Source organism: Globicephala melas, chromosome X (genome assembly GCF_963455315.2).
Source record: "Globicephala melas chromosome X, mGloMel1.2, whole genome shotgun sequence".
NCBI classification, from domain to species: Eukaryota; Metazoa; Chordata; class Mammalia; order Artiodactyla; family Delphinidae; genus Globicephala; species Globicephala melas.
In genome coordinates, this window is record NC_083335.1 from 26,491,044 (window position 1) to 26,511,919 (window position 20,876).

At 37.2% G+C, this 20,876-nt stretch overlaps 1 protein-coding gene across 3 annotated transcripts in view; it reads left to right on the forward strand.

Annotated features, from left to right (window-relative positions):
- Positions 1-20,219, forward strand: part of CUL4B (cullin 4B) — a 32,963-nt gene extending 12,744 nt beyond the window's left edge. For 2 of the 3 annotated variants that reach the window (XM_030844929.3, XM_060292487.1), the window contains 18 exons: positions 614-717; positions 2,164-2,233; positions 3,003-3,076; positions 3,876-4,038; positions 4,318-4,407; positions 4,706-4,788; positions 5,424-5,491; positions 6,420-6,538; positions 7,143-7,335; positions 8,692-8,796; positions 9,291-9,401; positions 9,858-9,943; positions 11,059-11,166; positions 12,038-12,151; positions 13,160-13,265; positions 14,367-14,539; positions 16,869-17,021; positions 19,118-20,219. In XM_030844929.3, coding sequence (XP_030700789.1) covers positions 614-717; positions 2,164-2,233; positions 3,003-3,076; positions 3,876-4,038; positions 4,318-4,407; positions 4,706-4,788; positions 5,424-5,491; positions 6,420-6,538; positions 7,143-7,335; positions 8,692-8,796; positions 9,291-9,401; positions 9,858-9,943; positions 11,059-11,166; positions 12,038-12,151; positions 13,160-13,265; positions 14,367-14,539; positions 16,869-17,021; positions 19,118-19,213 — 2,016 coding nt within the window. In that variant the 3' untranslated portion in view covers positions 19,214-20,219. Of the gene's footprint in view, positions 1-613; positions 718-2,163; positions 2,234-3,002; positions 3,077-3,875; positions 4,039-4,317; positions 4,408-4,705; positions 4,789-5,423; positions 5,492-6,419; positions 6,539-7,142; positions 7,336-8,691; positions 8,797-9,290; positions 9,402-9,857; positions 9,950-11,058; positions 11,167-12,037; positions 12,152-13,159; positions 13,266-14,366; positions 14,540-16,868; positions 17,022-19,117 lie in introns of all 3 variants that reach the window. The other variant, XM_030844928.2, reaches the window with a different exon arrangement.
- Positions 20,220-20,876: the final 657 nt, after the last annotated feature.

Sequence of the window (20,876 nt, forward strand, 5' to 3'; positions counted from 1 at the left end):
ATTTTCAAACTCAAAATGGAATTCTGCTTATGAAAACAATTAACATTTTTAAGAACAAGACAGAATTTATATGTAGCAGTTGTTACAAATTGGTCTTCACAAGGTGAGAATTTGGCTTGATTCCCTCCATCCTTAACCTGTACTGCCACAATAAATGTATTAATTTGTGTGGGGGGGGGTTGGTATAGTACACTGGTTATGAAAAATGTTCACTACCCATGTTGATATTTTGCTATTTTACCTTGTGTTTTATTTTATTTATTTATTTATTTGCGGTACGAGGGCCTCTCACTGTTGTGGCCTCTCCCGTTGCAGAGCACAGGCTCTGGATGTGCAGGCTCAGCGGCCGTGGCTCACGGGCCCAGCCGCTCCGCGGCATGTGGGATCTTCCCGGACCGGGGCACGAACCCGTGTCCCCTGCATCGGCAGGCGGACTCTCAACCACTGTGCCACCAGGGAAGCCCTTACCTTGTGTTTTAAATGGACGAATAATCCTTTTTAATAAGCCGACATGGTAGAAATAACAAATAATAGGAATTTGATGTAAATAATCAAGAAATCCCCCCTCCCCTCCCCATTCACTCCGTAAGAAAGTATGTGTTTAATTTTGCAGGCTGTGGAAAATCTCTGTTCTTACAAGATTTCTGCAAACTTGTACAAACAGCTGAGACAGATTTGTGAAGATCACATCAAAGCACAAATTCATCAGTTCAGAGAATATCCTTTTAAAAACAAAAAACCTTGTATTTTCATCTATCCCTCCCTCTCTGTCCCTCACTTTTAAACCCAGCTTGAAATGGAATGCCTGTGTTTTGTAGATTTATTTTTTGTTCATCTTGCCTCTGGAGTAAGAAGATGCAAAATTTGACTTTTTATCTCTAATTAGGGTCCAAATCTACATTGTGCTATTAATGTAAATAAATAAAATGTCTTTATGTCTTTACTCTTTTTGAGGAAAGATAATTGGGAAATAATAAACTGAAAACACAATGCTCAGTTATGTCTAAGACTTGTTTTTTGTTGTTTTGGCCTAGTGGCTTTCAGGATCTTAGTTCCCCGACAAGGGATTGAACCCGTGCCCCCTGCAGTGGAAGTGCAGAGTCTTAACCACTGGACCTCCAGGGAAGTCCCTAAGACTTGTTGTTTTTTTTTGTTGTTAGTTTGTTTGTTTCATTTTTTTCAAAGACAGTTTTTTGTTTTGGTTTGGTGTTTTTTTTTTTTTTTTTTTTTTTTGCTGCTTTGGGTCTTCGTTGCTGCGTGCGGGCTTTCTCTAGTTGTGGTGAGCGGGGGCTACTCTTCATTGTGGTGCTCGGGCTTCTCATTGCGGTGGCTTCTCTTGTTGCGGAGCATGGACTCTAGGCGTGCATACTTCAGTAGTTGTGGCACGCAGGCTCTAGAGCGCAGGCTCAGTAGTTGTGGTGCATGGGCTTAGTTGCTCCATGGCATGTGGGATCTTCCAGAGCAGGGTTCGAACCCGTGTCCCCTGCATTGGCAGGTGGATTCTTTTTTTTTTTTTTTACATCTTTATTGGAGTATAATTGCTTTACAATGGTGTGTTAGTTTATGCTTTGTAACAAAGTGAATCAGTTATACATATACATATGTTCCCATATCTCTTCCCTCTTGCGTCTCCCTATCCCACCCCTCCAGGTGGTCACAAAGCACCGAGCTGATCTTCCTGTGCTAGGCGGCTGCTTCCCACTAGCTATCTACCTTACGTTTGGTAGTGTATATATGTCCATGCCTCTCTTTCACTTTGTCACAGCTTACTCTTCCCCCTCCCCATATCCTCAAGTCCATTCTCTAGTAGGTCTGTGTCTTTATTCCTGTCTTACCCCTAGGTTCTTCATGACATTTTTTTCCCTTAAATTCCATATGTAAGTGTTAGCATACGGTATTTGTCTTTCTCTTTCTGACTTACTTCACTCTTAACCATTATGTCACCAGGGAAGTCCCACTAAGACTTGTTTTTGGAGGTATTTTTTTTTTTAGTGGGATCTAACATGTTTTTACAGTTTAAGAAGTAGTATTTTGTTTCATAATTAAGTGCTGTTTAGTTTCATTTAGTACCTAGGGCATTCCGTATTTAAGACAGATGTGCTCTTACGTTGCATATATTACTTGTACTAAGCGCTTTTAAAATATCCTTAACGTATATCTCACGGATTCATTGGATAGTGTTCTTTTTCTAAAGAAGATCGATAGATGTTGGCAGAACCATTGCAGACAGATGGTAAGATGGAAAAAGCATTACATTTCAGCTAAATATTGTAGTTAAAATAAGTTTCTTCAAATACAGGAATGCTAGTTTTAAAAGCTTTGCAATGGGGGGACTGAAACTAATTTTGGTTGAGTTTTCTATTTTAAAACTGCAAGTTACAGGTAAACCAGTATTTTAGAATGACTTGCACCTTACGATCATTTTTATTTTTGTAGCACTTAAGCAAAAAGTATTTATCTCATTAAAAAAGTTACATTTTGCCTGTCAGTCTTGATGGCTATCCCACTCGCTATTTGGTTACTTGTGAAGGTGCCTGATGGTTCTGCATTTTAGATTATTCAGATCACAACCTTTTCCTTTTTCCCTAATCTGCTATTATTTTAAACCTTATATTCTGCAAATTAAAAATCTTAAAATCCATCCCACCCACCCAAAATCCCACGTATACAATTTAAGGCAGTTTCACCCTGAGGACTGTTGCTGAGGAAAAATTGTATGCCCCTTTATTCTGTTTTTATTTTTAGTTGCTTCTCAGATTGCAAAGAAGTCATAGACCATTTTAAGTGTCTTTTTTTTTTTTCTGGAAACTACAGCAAGAATTAAGGTTTATTAATGGTTTAATAAAAATGGTGTGGGCATATTCTCAGGTAGATGTGTTTACCTGCATGTTTGATCCTAGTAGTCTGGTATATATACAAGCAAACCCTGCAATCTTGTTTTATAAAATATTTCAGCTTCACAAAATATAAAAAGTTGTTTGATTTCTTTTTTTCATTGGCAGATCATGATCAGGAGCATTTTTTTGTTTCTGGATAGGACTTACGTTCTTCAAAATTCAATGCTACCCTCCATTTGGTAAGGATACCAGAAAAAAATTATGAAAAGATTTGTAACAAATCATAGTCAAATCTTAATTACACTGATAGAAGAGAGTGATACTGTGAATATTCTCCTAAAAACTCATATTTGGCTTCTAGACTTCTGTTTATAGCAGTTTTACCTTGTTAATTATGTTTTGCCTATGCTAATATTGGAGATAGCTAACATTCCCTGGGCATATAATAACTTATGAAGAAGTTTCTTTGTCAGCCAAGGGGATTAAAGTTTGCTCTGGATTGTCTGAGTGTGCATCATTTTGTTGCTGATCAAGATTTCACTCATTATCTTTTAACATTATTGTGGAAAATGCCACGTATACACAAAAACAGAAGAGTATAATGAGCTCTTCCCCCCATCATGTGCCTAGCATCTACCTACAGCAATTATCAGAGTTTACTGATTTTTGAGTACTGAAGCCAGATGACAAATGAGCAATTAAGCCTTCATTACCAGTACAGTGAAGACCATTTTATAGCTTTGAACTAATTTTGCCTCTTGATTTGACCAAGGAAGAAATCCACCAAAGAAAATAATACAGTAAAACTTAGTTATGGAGGAAGATGGTAATTTAGCTTCAGTTTTCATTAAAGACAAAATGAGTTTCCTGTATGCTTTAATCTAATAATGTTATTTAAAATTAAATGTGTGGATTTTATACTTTTACAATTGCTGCTTCAAAGCCTGGAACCCTAACTAACATGTGGTGAGAAGTTAAGCCTCTCCAGAAGTGGTATTGTTGTCAATTAATTTAAATTATATATATTTTTTATTTTAGGGATATGGGACTGGAGTTATTTAGGGCTCATATTATAAGTGATCAAAAAGTCCAGAATAAGACAATTGATGGCATTCTTCTTTTGATTGAGAGGGAAAGGAATGGTGAAGCAATTGACAGAAGTTTACTGAGAAGCCTTTTAAGCATGCTCTCTGATTTGCAAGTAAGTCAACTACTTCACTTACTACAGAGCTGATTGCTATCCCTAATTTGATGTTTAAAAAGCAAGCTCAGGCAAATTCCCTGGCGGTCCAGTAGTTAGGACTCCACGCTCTCACTGCTGAGGGCCCAGGCTCGATCCCTGGTTGGGGAACTAAGATCCCACAAGCCGCGAGGCATGGCCAAAAAATAGAAACCAAACTCATAGTGCTGTTCCCATTAAGGGCATTCAATAAACATTTATTGGATAATTGAACTCCTTTATTTTGTTATCCCTTCCCAGATTTATCAGGATTCTTTTGAACAACGATTTTTGGAAGAAACTAACCGACTTTATGCAGCCGAAGGCCAAAAATTAATGCAGGAAAGAGAGGTATTTAAAAATCATGATTAATAAATCCACTGTGTCTCACAATAGACCCTACTTTATTGAACATAAGCTTCCCTTTGCATTTATCTTCCCAACATTATGCTGCTTTTCTCTCACTTAGGTGCTCCTTTCTTTTCTCTCTTCTTAAAGGCCAGAATTCTGGATCATAAACTCTACCTATAATTTTACATGATTCAACCCTGTCACATTTGACAGGGCTGCTTCCAGGATCTTTTGGAGTTGACATTTTCTGAATGATTTATGGGGAGGAAAACAATAATATAAAAAACTATCTTTGTAGGTTCCTGAATATCTTCATCATGTTAACAAACGTCTAGAAGAAGAAGCAGACAGACTTATTACTTACTTAGATCAGACCACCCAGTAAGTATTACATGCTCAGCCTAATAGCCTTAACCTGTGTTGTTGAATCACTTAAGGCACTTTGGGCATCCCCAAACATGTTAGTAACTGTTTTCAGGTATCTTGAGTCTTTAACAATTGTTTTCATAATGCAACCTTCGAGTTGTTATTTTCCCTACTTAATTAGATTTAATCAAGGATTTGATAATTGGTTGTCTGTATGTGTTTAGGATGTAATTAAAAAATAGTATTACAAGCTGATGTGATCTTTGAAATCTTCAGGCCGATTAAAATTCAGTGGGTGTTCATAGGAGAAAGTATTTCTGTGCTTTCCTAAATATTACCAACCAAGGAGTTCCTGTAAGCAGCACAGATAAATTCCTTACTTTCCTAGTGAAAGCAGAGAAATTTGGGAAAAGCCAGCCATAGCAAGGCCCTTAAAATATTTGTTTCGTGATGTAACAAATTCTGAAATATGCAATGTTTTCCTTCTAGTCATAAAGTAGAGTAACTCTGAGCACAATAAATTTATACATAGGAATAGGAATATTGAAATTAACATATAATGAGCTATTTGATTTTTTTCCCCCCAGGAGAGATTATAAATTTTCAGGAAAGTCAAAGTCAATAGTTCTAAACTTTTTTTTTCCTTGTAGAAAGTCATTAATTGCTACTGTGGAAAAACAACTTCTAGGTGAACACTTAACAGCAATTCTTCAGAAAGGTAATTGGTAATTTACAAATAAGAGATTACTTTTAAAATGGTAGCAGCAAACAAGTAGAAAAATTTTTAAAGATTGCCCTTTTAAAAGTTTGGTAGCGTGTGGCTGCATTTCTGAGGAGGGACACAACCCCTTTTCCCTATTCATCACAGTAAACTTTCAGGAGGTGCCTGTTTCCTTAACTTAAAGATACAGGGAGTGAGATGAGAGGAGACTACCAACTCCAGTAAAGAAACAGTGGGAATTGGGGAATTCTTGATTTAATTTTTAAGACTGAAGTAATAAGGAAATGCATTCCTTTTTGCACTGAAATGTTTTTGTTTCTAGCATATAAAACCAAGCATTTCTATTAATCCTAAGTGATCTATGAGTATACCCTGAATTTTACTTTGACAATGCTACAAATAGGCAAAAAAGTCTTACCTTTCTCTCCAGCCATCTTTTCTTTTGTTTAAGGTATTTTAGTACATTAATGCAGTTACACTTTTATTTCATTCTGAAAATCAAATACTTTAGAACTTCATTTAAACTTGGCCTATTGATGCATGTTTTTTGATATACCACAGGCCATATCCAATACTCTGAAATATATATATGTGTATACTAATGCAAATATAATGTGGCTATTGCACATATGATGTATTTATAATGTGTATTTATATAAACCAATTTTTATAAGTTGGTTTATACATCTCATCTACTATGCTAAATGATACAAACCATTACACAATTTTTGTTTTTATATAAAGTTCCCTATAGTTAGTTTTCACTTGGAAAGGTGATTGTTTCTTTGAGTTTAATTCAAAGCACATCTCTGTATTAAAATCACAGACTAGTCATAGTTCAGACCAGTATCACAATAACTTATTTTTCATTAAAATATCTGACATTTTTGTTCACTTTTTTAATACCAAATGTTTCAAAATTCAGGTTTAAATAGCCTCCTTGATGAAAACCGAATTCAAGATTTATCTCTCCTGTATCAGCTCTTCAGTAGAGTTCGAGGTGGCGTTCAGGTTCTCTTGCAGCAATGGATTGAATACATTAAGGTATTAACATTAACCTGTTTTTTTCTCTCTCATGGCTTATAATCTATACATCTAGAGTACATATCAGCAAGAATTTCTTATTTGTTAGATCCTTTTTTTTTTTAAGTAATGGGCATTTTGGGAACAGTCAACCTGAGAATGATAGCTGTGTGGCAAATTAGCAATAAAACAGTTCTCTTCTTGATGTCTGATGTGATTTCTAGCTCCAATAATTATAGCAGTGAATGTGGAAAAAGGAAGAGGGCTTTTTTTGGATCCAAATTTCTTTCCTTTCTTTGATCTTACACTGAAGGCAGATTGCTGTTTTTTAAAAATTCAACCCGACTTTTTTAAAAGTAGGAAAAAGACCCTAGAGACTTCTACAATAATGCCCCATTATGATATTACATAGCCAGTGGCCATTACTTATTTTATGACTATAGATGAATGGCATCAGTCTGGATGTTTTTATAACTTTATTTTTTTATTTTATTGACTTCAAAGCCAGGTTTATCTTAATTTTTTGAGATTTTAAAGTATGTGTATCTACTTAAAATATGATTTGGGGGATTGTTTTCATTGTAGATAATTAAATTCTAATAGAAAGTCATTTTTGTTTCTTTAGGCATTTGGTAGCACTATTGTAATTAATCCTGAAAAGGATAAAACCATGGTTCAAGAATTGCTGGATTTTAAAGATAAGGTTGACCATATAATTGATATCTGTTTCCTGAAGAATGAAAAATTTATCAACGCCATGAAAGAAGCATTTGAAACATTCATTAACAAAAGACCAAACAAACCTGCTGAACTTATAGGTATTTCTCTAGTCCCTTTTCCCGGTTCTTTAATGTTCTTCTTTTACTCATAAAGTTCCAGTTAACCTGAAATTTTGACAAGGTTTTGTATATTAACACCTAATTTATTTGGAGTTGCATACTTGGTGGTTTCTAAGAAGCTGGATGCAAGGAATAAGTCCTTCATGCTAAAGAATATCTCAAAACCCACATGTCAAACATGGTCTTTCTTTGTAAGACCCTACTTACTTTTATTTATAAAAAGCTTGATAGCTGTTTTACAAGCCTCCTGCAATTTAGAGGTGAGGCAGGGTGCCATTTCTTGAGGCCCACACATAGGGCTCCAGGAAAGGGTAGCACAAAATTACAGTTGCCAGTGAGAAAGGTAGAATGTCCAGGATGAAAATAAACCTAATAATCTGGGCCCATTTAGAGTAAAAGGTGTGGTATACTTCAGTTCTCAGTTTTTCCCACCTGGGTACCACTTAATGTCGAGGAGGAGGTAGCTGAGAAGGTCCTTCGCCAAAAGGATGAAATTTTTTTTTTTTTTTAATTTTTGACTACGTTGGGTTTTCGTTGTTGCGCGCGGGCTTTCTCTAGTTGTGGCGAGCGGGGGTTACTCTTCGTTGTTGTGCGCGGGCTTCTCATTGTGGTGGCTTCTCTTGTTGTGGAGCATGGGCTCTAGGCGCGCGGGCTTCAGTAGTTGTGGCACGTCGGCTCAGTAGTTGTGGCTCACGGGCTCTAGAGCGCAGGCTCAGTAGTTGTGGCACACGGGCTTAGTGGCTCTGTGGCGTGTGGGATCTTCCCGGACCAGGGATCGAACCCGTGTTCCCTGCATTGGCAGGTGGATTCTTAACCACTGCGCCACCAGGGAAGTCCCAAAAGGATGAAATTTTGTTGATTTACTACTTACCCTTAAAATTTTTGCAAAATTTGCCTCCTACTCTGTAATGTATCTGGTTTGTTTTAATAGAAAAGGGTTTAAGATTGCCTACCATCAGTGTAAAATGAATACTCCAGAAGATGTGCCATGTCTTTCAATGGCTTTGATGACCCCAGCACAGGGCTGTATACACCCCCTGCCCCCGGGGTACCCATATCCCGCATATCCCATTTTTAGTAAGCATCAGTATGGTAGAAAGTACATTAGATGTGGAGCCAGAAGACTTGGGTTTGAGTTGAGACTCTTGTATTTTTTAGCTCTGTGACATTGAACAAGTCACTTGGTCTCCCTGACTTTGGAGACTGTTTTAAAAATGCATGTATACATGTGAAACATTGAAAAAGTCAGTGTATCATACTCCTATTTGGTATTTATAGTGACCAGTACCTTATGGATACATGATCACTAAACAACAAACTTTCCCCCCATTTTAGCTAAGTATGTAGATTCAAAGCTTCGCGCAGGCAACAAAGAAGCTACAGATGAAGAACTTGAGAAAATGTTGGATAAGATTATGATTATATTTAGATTTATCTATGGTATGTATTTTTGTTTTAATATTTTTCTTTTAAAACAAAGCACTCAACAGAGAAACTAGCGAGTATAACCAACCTAGAAGGTATATTTATTTGGGGGTTAGCTATTTAAAATTCTGTTACATTCCTTGCATTTAATTTATTGGGGTACTTGAGGAATGTTACTTAATTGCCTTGTGCTTTGACTTTTCCACTATTAAGAGCCTTGAATTTTGCTACTTGTTTTAATCTCTAGAATATTGATGCTAAAGCTACTAGTTGACTAAAGCTTTTCTAAAGAAAAGTTAATTCAGTCTTAATTCTTTACAGCAAAGAACTTTTGAAAGGTTTGGCACAAAAACCTACCTCTAATGTTTCTTGCATTTAGCAAACTTGGATAAAATCTATAAATTTAAATAACTTGGAGTAATGGTGCGATTTATTAAGCACTTTGAGTCAATTTTGTCAAAACCTTATATTGGAGTATTATGAGAGTTGTGTTTTATTATTTAACATAGGCAAGGATGTTTTTGAAGCCTTCTATAAGAAAGATTTAGCCAAGCGCCTGTTAGTTGGGAAGAGTGCATCTGTGGATGCTGAAAAATCAATGCTGTCCAAACTTAAACATGGTATGTTTGTCATTCTTTCTGTTCCTTTTCTTCTTTGATTTCTGAGAGAAAATGTTAGCTTAGTTTTTAAAACTCTTTCAGTCAGTTGCCTCTTTTGTTAATCATTGTATGTTCGTATGATAAAAACGTAAATTGAGTAAGCTCATTAGGTTTCCAACCTATTTACATATCCAGAGCTGTTGTGATTTTTTTTTTAAATAAAGCATTGTTCTTTTATTATTTGTATAAAAGTTTCCCATTTATCTTATGCCTAAGTAGTAGATAAGGTTACTACAGGATTAAAGATTTGACTCTGAATTAGTGGGGCATACACTTTGGGGTAAGGATTTTTTGTTCTTATGAATAGTTACAGATCATATTTCATGCTAAAGTAAGTTTTATATTTCATGTTTTCAATTCTAAATTCTGTGTTTTTACCACTTTAAAATACTGTAAATGTACAAACATCTTTAATAGAATGTGGAGCTGCTTTCACCAGCAAACTTGAAGGAATGTTTAAAGACATGGAACTTTCTAAAGACATCATGATTCAGTTCAAACAGGTAAAAGTGAGTTAAACTCTTACTTAATTCCTCCAACTTAAATGTATTTAGTTATCTCCTTACTTTGGTTTGTACTGAAGAGGATAAATAGAAACATGTATTTGTTATAAATAATTCATAGCAACTTAGATGATAGTCACAGTAGAGGAAAAAAATCACGAATGAAATGTAAGTATATTTGACCTACTTCAAAATTTATTCTCAGTATACACCCAAGATAACACAAAAATAGAAATAAAATGTATTGAACAGAAGTAAGGACAAGAAAAGCTGTAGCTAGTGAGAACAGGGCTTCTAGCATCTCATCGCTGTTGGTGAGTTTGCATATTCAAAGCTGGTGATGGGGAGGGAGGAGAAGTGATAGAGTGGTTGTATAAGGCCTTTAGGGACATTGGGAATGAAAAGCTAGATCCATAGTTTTGCAGATGTTGGTAGAAGCTGGTTTTAAATTTTTGAGATTATAGGTAATAGTGATAGCAAAGTAGATTTTCCTCTCCTAGGGTTTTAATAATGACTTCTTTACCACTATATTGCTATGGTGGGAAATGAGAGTGGAAGACTCGAGAAAGATCAGGGTCAGTAGGATCATGGGCCCTGTAGTAGCTACAGAATAGGGTTTATTTGCTTTGCCCTTTCCCCTTCTTCCTTCCCCATTTCAGGCCACCCCCTGCAAACAGGCAGTGGAGCAGATGAAAAACCAGAGACTTGGGCTGGCTGGTGGGGTGAGGAATGGGGGTTGCTGCCAGGTTTTCTAAGCCACACAGGGGTCTCCAGAGATGGGGACTGCAGGTGGTATGGGGAAAGGAATGGAGAAGAAATCCTGTAACAGCCCAGTCATATGTGAGAAATTATTTATTTAAGTCGTTAATGCCTCTAACAGAGTCACGTGATCTTTGTGTGCCATTGTAGCAAAATGTTACCCAGTGTACTTTTCTAGTGCACTTAATATAGGCTTCATTTATAGTCCTTTTAATAGTTGCCTTTTATTTTAAAGATCGTCAGTATTCACATGTAGTTTTGTAATGGGGAACTTCTTAAATGGGTCATTATTATGGCATGAAATGTATGCACTTTTATTTTTTAAGATCTCAGTGTGTGTGTTGATCTTATTGTAGTATATGCAGAACCAGAATGTACCTGGGAATATTGAATTAACTGTGAATATCCTGACGATGGGTTATTGGCCAACATATGTGCCTATGGAAGTTCATTTACCACCAGAGGTAAGAGTTGCTGTTTAGGACTTGAGTTATAAGCATAGAAATACATGACATTTCTATTTTGCTTATCATTGAAAAATATGTAGTTTTTTAAAAGTTTGTTGTCAGTAAGCACGCCACCACCAAATGTCAACTGTTTTTAATACTTTACTCTTTTATTTATATTACTCTTGTACTTATATCATTAGAGCATAGCTAAAGATGCCAAGTTTCTGAGTTCAGGGCCAATTTGCTTGACTCTTCTTTCAGTTCCCCAGATTGTACCCATCACTCTGCCCAGCTCTCAAAAATTCTTGTCCGTATATCACCTGGGGGTTGGACTGCTGAGTGATGGATGCTTGAGTAAATCCAACCTAACTCCTGGGGAAATGTCTTAACCCAGGACTGAAGCTTAGAAAAGGGTTAAGGCTAGAGAGATAGATACTGAGAGTCCTCCATGGAGATAATCATGGAAGCCCAGGGAGCAGATCTCCCTCATTAAGAGGGAGAATGTGGAAACAGGAAGAACAGGCCTAAGGCAGAACTTTGAAAAAGGCTCACATTTGGTAGGTGGTAGGAAGAGGTACCTGTGAGGGAATCCAATGAAGAAGCAATGATGAGATAAAGGAACCAGCATGTTGCAGAGACACAGAAGACATTGGAGATGAATGTTTCAAAAGAGGGGATGATAAATTGTTGCAGACAGATCAGAGAGTGTAAAGACTGATTAATGCCATTAGATTTGGTGGTTATTACCTTACATCAAAGTGATCAGTGGACCTGCTCTGTATAGTCTTTAAAACTTCCAGAAATTTTTACACCAGATAAATATAAAAAGTGGTGAACGTGATATTGGATACAGAGCTTAAATAAAGTTTTGTTTTATTTATTGTAGATGGTAAAACTTCAGGAGATTTTCAAGACCTTTTACCTAGGCAAACATAGTGGCAGGAAACTTCAGTGGCAGTCAACCCTAGGACACTGTGTGCTAAAGGCAGAATTTAAAGAGGTAAGTGGATGTTCCCCAAACTTAGTTTTCACCTTCATCTTTGATATTAAGGTCATCCCTCTTAATTTGAAGGTTTAAGGTGTTTTATAAATTTGTCCTGAATATCTGCATGAGATAGTGATAGCTTGTCACAGCCCTGTGTATATTATAAGAATGTGGTCTTTTCCACTGTTGATTGGGCCCTGCTGCAAAACCAAAACCAATAACCCTTTTCTCCCACACCCTTTCCCCACCTGTGGATGCAAAATTCATGCTGCCTCTTCTTTTTTTAAAATTTTATTTATTAATTTATTTATCTATGGCTGTGTTGGCTCTTCGTTTCTGTGCGAGGGCTCTCTATAGTTGCGGCGAGCGGGGGCCACTCACTATCGTGGCCTCTCTTGTGGCGGAGCACAGGCTCTAGAGCGCAGGCTCAGTAGTTGTGGCACATGGGGCCAGTTGCTCCGCGGCATGTGGGATCTTCCCAGATCAGGGCTCGAACCCGTGTCTCCGGCATTGGCAGGCGGATTCTCAACCACTGCGCCACCAGGGAAGCCCCCACGCTGCCACTTCTTGACAGGAAACTTCTTTTCTTGTTGCTGGGAGCTAGAGAATAGAGTGGGCGTTAAGGGGAACAGTTCTTATATCAATTTCAAAAAATCCTACAGCTTTTCATGACTAATCTGAATCAGAAGAGTTGAAAATGCATTGAAATAGTGATTTCTTGTTGCTCATGATAAATATCTGTAATGACGCATAAAACCGAGTTATTAATTTTCATTACTTTGTTGTTTTAATTATAAGGCTTAAAAAAAGACCTGTAGAAAGGTCACCCAATCCTTCCTCCTGTTTTAGGTAGGATCACACCTAAACCCTACACTGAACATACTGGCCTTTCTGGATAATGTTAATCCGAGTTTCTAAATCCACTAATTGAAAAATGCTTTTCCAGTAAGAGATTAGTTATTCGATTAATTTTCATGCAGTTTTTAAAAAAATGATGGCTAAACACTGTTGTTTCTCCAACAGGGTAAAAAGGAACTCCAGGTCTCTCTTTTTCAAACACTGGTGCTGCTAATGTTTAATGAGGGAGAAGAGTTCAGTTTAGAAGAGATCAAGCAGGCTACCGGAATAGGTTTGTGTTGAATCGTTTGATTAGCATGCATTTTTCGGTGTCCACTATGTACACTCCACTTGGTTAAGAGCTCTGGGGGACTATAAAGGGATAATCCCCCTCCTCAGCACTTACAACCATGGGGAAAGGGAGAAATGACAATTTCACAACCAATAAGTACCAATCTGTGGTGCTGACAGAGTGTGTTAGGAGTTCAGTGAAGCAAGAGATAACTCTGGACTGGCACAATTGGGAAAGCCTTCATGAAGGAGGTAGGACTTGGGCTGGGCCTTCAGATTTAAGTTAGGGAGAAGGCATATTTTGCAAGAGGAAATACCATGAGAAAAGGCGTGGAGGAAGGAATCAGCACAGTGTGGGCAGGAGTCATAAAAAGTTTAACTGCAGCATGGAGTAGTGAGATACAAAGTTAGATAGGTAAGCTATGGAGAGCCTTACAGATCTAGCAAGTGAAACATACATTGTAGGATCTCAAGTGTGTGACATATTGGAAGTGACTTATTTGGGCAGCTTGCCTATAATCAGTAGATAGTAGGGCAGCTTGAAGGATGAAGAGATTCCAGTCCAGAAGCTAATGGGGTAATTCAGGCGTAAAGTGATAACGAGCTTAGACTAGAATGAGGCCAATGAGAAGAGATGAAGCATCTCTAAGGAAGCAACTACTAGATACGTGGAGGATGCAGGAGAGGGAAGAGTTAAAAGATGATTCCAGGGTTTCTCAACAGAGGAGGTTGGTAGATTCATAACTAACAATTGGAAAGAAAACAGTTTTATGGGGAAGATGATGAATAAAACGTTGGACATACTAAAATTGATGATAGTAAAAGAGCCAGCTGGAGGTATCCTTTAAATGTAGGACTGGGGAAAATGAGATGTCATTTCTGAAGATGTGGTGGTTATTCACTCGGAATGATAACTGAAGCCTTTAGAGGACGACCAGGAAAAAAGCCATTGGATAGGACAAAGAGGAAGTTGTTCATGATCTTGGGGAAAAAAGGAAACAGTTTTATTAGACGGGTGGGGTAGAAGCTAGATTGAGGTTGAATGTAGCTGTGCGTGTTGATGAGTTAGTAACAAATAACTAAGCCACTCTTTCTTCTTCAGAGGATGGGGAGTTAAGAAGAACACTGCAGTCATTGGCTTGTGGCAAAGCTAGAGTTCTGGCGAAAAATCCAAAGGGTAAAGATATTGAAGATGGTGACAAGTTCATTTGTAACGATGATTTCAAGCACAAACTTTTCAGGATAAAGATCAATCAAATTCAGATGAAAGAAACGGTATTTCTTTTGCATTCTCCTCATTCTAATGTACTGGAATTATATATGTTCATAATAAATATTTATAAAGAAGGTTTTAGCCTAGAATACTACCACTAACATTAACATTATCTATGCCTATATCTAGCTCAGTGTATTTCAGTATTTGATTTTGCAGATTTTGAGGGGGCAGGGGTGTACACAATTGGGCCTGATAGTTTTATATCCTGCTTTTTGTGTGTTTAAATTAAGACTTTAGAATTTTTAAAATTTATTTATTTTATTTATTTTAGGCTGCATTGGATCTTCGTTGCTGCTCGCAGGCATTCTCTAGTTGCAGTGAATGGGGGCTACTCTTCGTTGCGGTGCACAGACTTCTCATTGCGGTGGCTTCTCTTGTTGCGGAGCACGGGCTCTAGGCATGCGAGATTCAGTAGTTGTAGCACACAGGCTCAGTAGTTGTGGCTCGCGGGCTCTAGAGCACAGGCTCAGTAGTTGTGGCGCGTGGGCTTAGTTGCTCCGCGGCATGTGGGATCTTCCCAGACCAGGGCTCGAACCTGTGTCCCCTGCATTGGCAGGCAGATTCTTAACCACTGTGCTACCAGGGAAGCCCCAAGTCTTTAGAATTTTTCCATGCCATTAAGCATCCTTATAAAATGGCACATGGCCACACAATATTCTTTTACACAGCTATAATAATTTATCCAACCAATGTCCATTGCTGGGCACTTAAATTCATAACTTCTTAGTATTGTAAATAAAACAGCAAGATACATCTCTGTACCTAAATCTTAATCTCTCTGATCCTTTCCTTACGAATTTACCATGGAAGTAGATTTTTTGGGTTAAAGAGTGTGAACATTTTAAGAGTCTGAATACGTTATGCCATTTTGTGTTCTAGAAAGATTGGACCAATTTACACTGTCTAATGTGAGTGCCTGTCTTACTGTGCCCTTGCCAGCACTAAAGATTATATTTTCTTTTTTTAATCTTTGCCAGCTTGCTTGGTGAAAAATTGGAAGGTTTAGTTAGTGTTTCTTTGATCAACAGTGAATATTTTGTTTGTTTTTGCCATTTGAATTTGTAAGAGATTTTTATTAAGGAAACCAACAACTGCAGCATTTCCTGAAACCAGTTGGTTTCAATTCCAACAAGGTTTAATGCAGTACTTGAGAAAAAGTTTTATAATAGGGATAGAAGTCAGGGTCGCAAACAAGTTCCCGTCTCGTTAACATTCACATCAAAGGCGTGATATTCCCTTAGATTACTGTGTTATTTTAAAACGTGTGCTGTATCAGAAAGAAACTAACTGCAAAAAGCCGAAACTAGGGACTTCCCTGGCAATCCAGTGGTTAAGACTGCGCTTCCACTGCAGAGGGCACAGGTTCGATCAGGGGAATAAAGATCCCGCATGCCGAGTGATGAGGCAACAAAAAAGAAAAGCCCAAACTACTCTTTTAATTTAGGTGCTAAAGAGGAACATTCTTGCTTTAGCATTAGAATTGGTTAACTGACTTTTTTTAAACTGTGCGTTTCTGATTTATATATTACAAAATAAAAATTAATGAAAAATAATTTGGAACTTCCCTGGTGGCACAGTGGTTAAGAATCCGCTTGCCAATGCAGGGGACACGGGTTCGATCCCTGGTCCGGGAAGATCCCACATGCCGCGGAGCAACTAAGCCTGCGCACCACAACTACTGAGCCTGTGCTGTAGAGCCCGCGAGCCGCAACTACTGAAGCCTGCGCTCCTAGAGCCCATGCTCTGCAACAAGAGAAGCCACTGCAATGAGAATCCCACACACCACAACAAAGAGCAGCCCCCGTTCGCCACAACTACAGAAAGCCTGCACAGCAACGAAAATGCAAGGCAGCCAAAAAAATAAAATACAATAAAATAAAATGTTAAAAAAAAAGTTTGACTACTGGTTAGCTTAGCTGGTTAGTATCATACTTTGAGTCAGATGTCAGAATCGGTCACTTTTACAGATAAACTAATGTCGTACAGAAATCTGGTCAATAACCTCTTGTGACACATTAAGATTTTGAGAAGAGAGTAAAAGAAAATGATAAATTCTGCATCAGCTGTTTCTCTTTCTAGAAAAGCAGCTCAAAGATGGTATTTTTCTATTAACTAATATTGGTGTTACTTCATTGATACAGGACATTAGGCCAGATAGGAGTTACGTTTATAGGGTTTTTTCTGTCCTTGTCAGTATTTATAAGGTTTCTTTTGATAGTTCAGCATATTTAAAGCATTAACTGTGTCATGTCCCTAAAATGTACAATTTGTATAAGTAATCAAGTTTCACTTCAGGTACAGTTCCTAAGTTTAAAACTTTTTTGTTAGGTTGAGGAACAAGCAAGCACCACAGAAAGAGTATTTCAAGACAGACAGTATCAAATTGATGCTGCAATTGTTCGAATTATGAAGATGAGAAAGACACTTAGCCACAATCTCCTTGTTTCAGAAGTGTACAACCAGTTGAAATTTCCAGTAAAGGTAGGTACTTCTGTATTTTATTATTGAGCTGCTTATATATAAAAAATATTGAGTTTATTATATATAAAAATTAGATTTTTCAGACACAAGTCTTACAAACATAGAATAAAACCTCAAGACCATTTGGAGGGACAAAAGTTTTCATTTCTTATGCTCATATATATGATTCCAGAAAAACCTTTGTTGGCATATGTGGGCATCTGTGACAAAAGGGGAAAACAATTTATAAAAGCTCCTATACCTGAAAGTTTAGCTGCTAAGTGAGTCTTTGAAATTTTCAAGTTTATTCACGTTATTTTTTTGAGCTTCTTTGTTATTTTTGTTTCCTTTTTCTCCTTGAAATACCTAGCTATTTGACAGATTTGGTTATTTTAATTAAGTTAAATCTATTTAGTTAGCTTGTGTAAGTGTCCATTAAAAACTATACAGATAACTAGTAATCATTAGGCATCTTTTTTAAAGCTTAGCGGTAGTTCTGGCAAACAAATTAGTCGTCACATGGACATGTTCCATTATAAATGCCCAGTAATAAAGCGCCTTAGACAATGTGGTGTTGTACTGGACTGTATCTCATGTTTTAGAAGATTCCCAAACTCTTATGATGATAAACACTTCGTAAAGTTTGGATAGACTCTTGGCTGTTAGGGTTCTCATGAGCTTTGGGCCTAGGTAAGTTATTTCACCTCTTGAGCTTGTTTCCTCTTTTGTAAAATGGAGATGATAATAGTACTTATCTCTTAGGATTATTGTGGAGCTTAAATGAGATAATATATGTAAAACTTAGCACTGGGCCTGGCACGTAAGTGCTCATTAGCTGTCACTGCTAATAAGGTAGGCTTTCTCTCTCCTCCAAACCTAATACTGCCTTCTCATTACCACACTCTCACCCTCATGTTCTGCCTTAACAATCATTTGACCTCTAGCCAGAGAGATCACTAATGCTAGCTAGCTAGGGAAGGTAGAGGATCACTGTAATAAATATTGTGCTGATATTCTAGGTCTTTCACCATAATTAAGAGAAAGTCATTTTGATTTTCAAATCTTGGAATTCAAACTTCGGTGAAATTTTGGCTGCCCCATCAAACTACTTTCCCTTTTTACCTTTCTTGATCAAGTAGCCATTTTACACAATCTAAAAAACTGTTAGCAAGCAAGATTATATTGTCTTTATAGGCTAGATACAAAAGACAGTGGAATTTTGTTACCCAAGAGCTAAGAATGCAATCATGAGAATAAGCTATAATCTTTCTCAATGATTTTTCAACAAATAGGATTCAAAAATTCAAATCATTTATAGCAGGTAACAGTTAAACCTTAAACCTGAAATACGAAGATCTGAATTAGATGATACTTCACTTATCAAACCATTTGTTGTAGTATTCTTGTAAATAGTGATTTCCATAGTACATTTTTTATTTAATTTATAAATATGCAACCTGACTTTGAGAACCAGCTTTTGTCCAAATTTAGGGTCTACTTATTTTCTCAAACTATCTTGGCAAAACTAAATAGCATTCTGTTTCCTTAAACTATACTGTGTTCCTTTTGTGAAGTTATGGTAGTCTTTTGTATTTGTGCAGAGAATAGCTGGTTCTTAGAAGACCTCTTTAAAATAGAAAAGTAAAGTATAACAGTATGACAGGGGACTTCCCTGGTGGTCCAGTGGCTAAGACTCCCCGCTCCCAGTGCAGGGGGCCTGGGTTCAATCCCTGGTGACGGAACTAGATCCCACATGCCACAACTAAAGATCCTGCACTCAGCAACAAAGACCCCTCATGCTGCCGCAACTAAGACCCAGCACAGCCAGATAGATAGATATAGATAGATAGATAGGTAGATAAATAGATAAACAGGTAAATAAATAATATAAGATGTGACAGTGTATGTATAGTGTAAAAACATCTTTTAACCTGGTTTATTTTCATTATACTTTCCTCTTTAAAAAATCAAGGAGATTTAAAAAATAAAAATTAAAAAATATTAAGGAGATTAAATACATTAAATCAATGAGCCAAAACTGTTCTTTTGGGGTATTGGTAAATGGGCTTGAGCTAGTGATTATGAGCTTTGCACTGAAAATTTGCCTTCTCTTACAGCCTGCTGATCTTAAGAAGAGAATAGAATCCTTAATTGACCGGGACTACATGGAAAGAGATAAAGAAAATCCAAACCAGTACAATTATATTGCATAAAATGTTGGCCTTGGAGCATTTGGTGTCATAAACAGTAACCAGTGGATAAACTAACCTGTTATTATTTGACTTCTTTTATACTACCAATGACCAAATGAAGCAGTGTAATGGAAATAGTTGAGTGACTTTTCAGTGGTTAACATGCCCATTTAAAGAGTAATACTTACCTTTAAGAAGAATGTTGTTGAACTCTTTGCATGTTATTTAGTATGATGTGCAGAAAACTCTTAAGAAAGTACCTGGTCTTCATGATTCCTATTTGGAACTGGGGAAGAGGTCCCTATGGCTATTAAAAAAAAGAGGAGGGGGGTTCTTATACACCATTAATTATGAAGCAAAAGGTTTATTTGCTTAAAATGTCATTTAAAGATACTTAAACTGCATGCAAACTTTATTTACTGTACAGAGTTCTGGATGTATTTATCAAATAGAAAAACCACCCTGGACTTGGTTGTTCACCTGTTTTGTGATTTCCCTTGAAGAGAAAAATAAGTTGTCATAGCTATTGATATTTTACTAAGTAATGTTCTGTTACACTGAAAGGGATGTTTTTAAAAATTTTATTTGGAAACAAGTTTTCAAGCAGAGGGACAGTTGCTTACATAGTCTTGTATACACACATCCTAAAATGTTCCCATGGGATGTGTGTATATGGTTCAGCCCTGAGTTTACTGTGCTGATTAACAGGTACTTATAAAAATAGCTGAAATAGAAAATTGCTGGTCAGTTGTACTAGAAGAACATGGTAGGAGAGAAAAATCCAACTCTTTCTTCATATTAAAAATGAATATAATATGAACATCGCAAAAGAGACCAAAACCCACGTGTTGTGTAACTTTTTACAAGAGCAAAAATTCATAAACTAGTTTTCAACTTCCTTTAGACTTTAATGTTGTTTGGACAGTTTTGTCTTTAACTTGGACCAATTGTAGATTGTTACAGGCTTCCTGGGATTTAGCATTCCTATTTTCTCTACCAAAGTTTTTTTTTTGGAAGCACCTCAACTCTCCTTTTTGTTGGCATATAAGCATTTCCTTTCATCCTTATTTTAACTTCCTAAAGCCCTAGATAGAACTAGATCCTTCCTCATTTCCCCCATACACCCCCTAGTTGGGAATTTCAAATTCTGTATTATGCTGATCTTATTCCTTTCAAAATTGCTTGAAGATAAAGAGTTCTCATAGCCACTGGACACCTACCTTTCAGGGGAATGTCCTAGGATTGTTCATACATAGAAAATAGCAGAAGTATTGTTTTTCAAATTGATAATGTGAGTAAAAGTCTTCTCTTTTACCATCAGTGGTTTTTTGTTTTGGTGTTTGGGGTTCTGTTTTGCTTCCTTGTTTGTTTTTCCTTGAAGCTTTGAAGGGAATTGATCTTGGAGGAAAAGCAGAAATTTTGTTTTGATTTTTAAAAAAATCAGAACTGCTTTAATGCTTTTTCACCGCCATGGTCTCTCCCGTCGCGGAGCACAGGCTCCGGACGCGCAGGCTCAGCGGCCATGGCCCACGGGCCCAGCCACTCTGCGGCATGCGGGACCCTCCCGGACCGGGGCACGAACCTGCGTCCCCTGCATCGGCAGGTGGACTCTCAACCACTGCGCCACCAGGGAAGCCTGCTTTAATGCTTTTTTGCAGCAGTGTATTTCCTTGACTATTTGGAA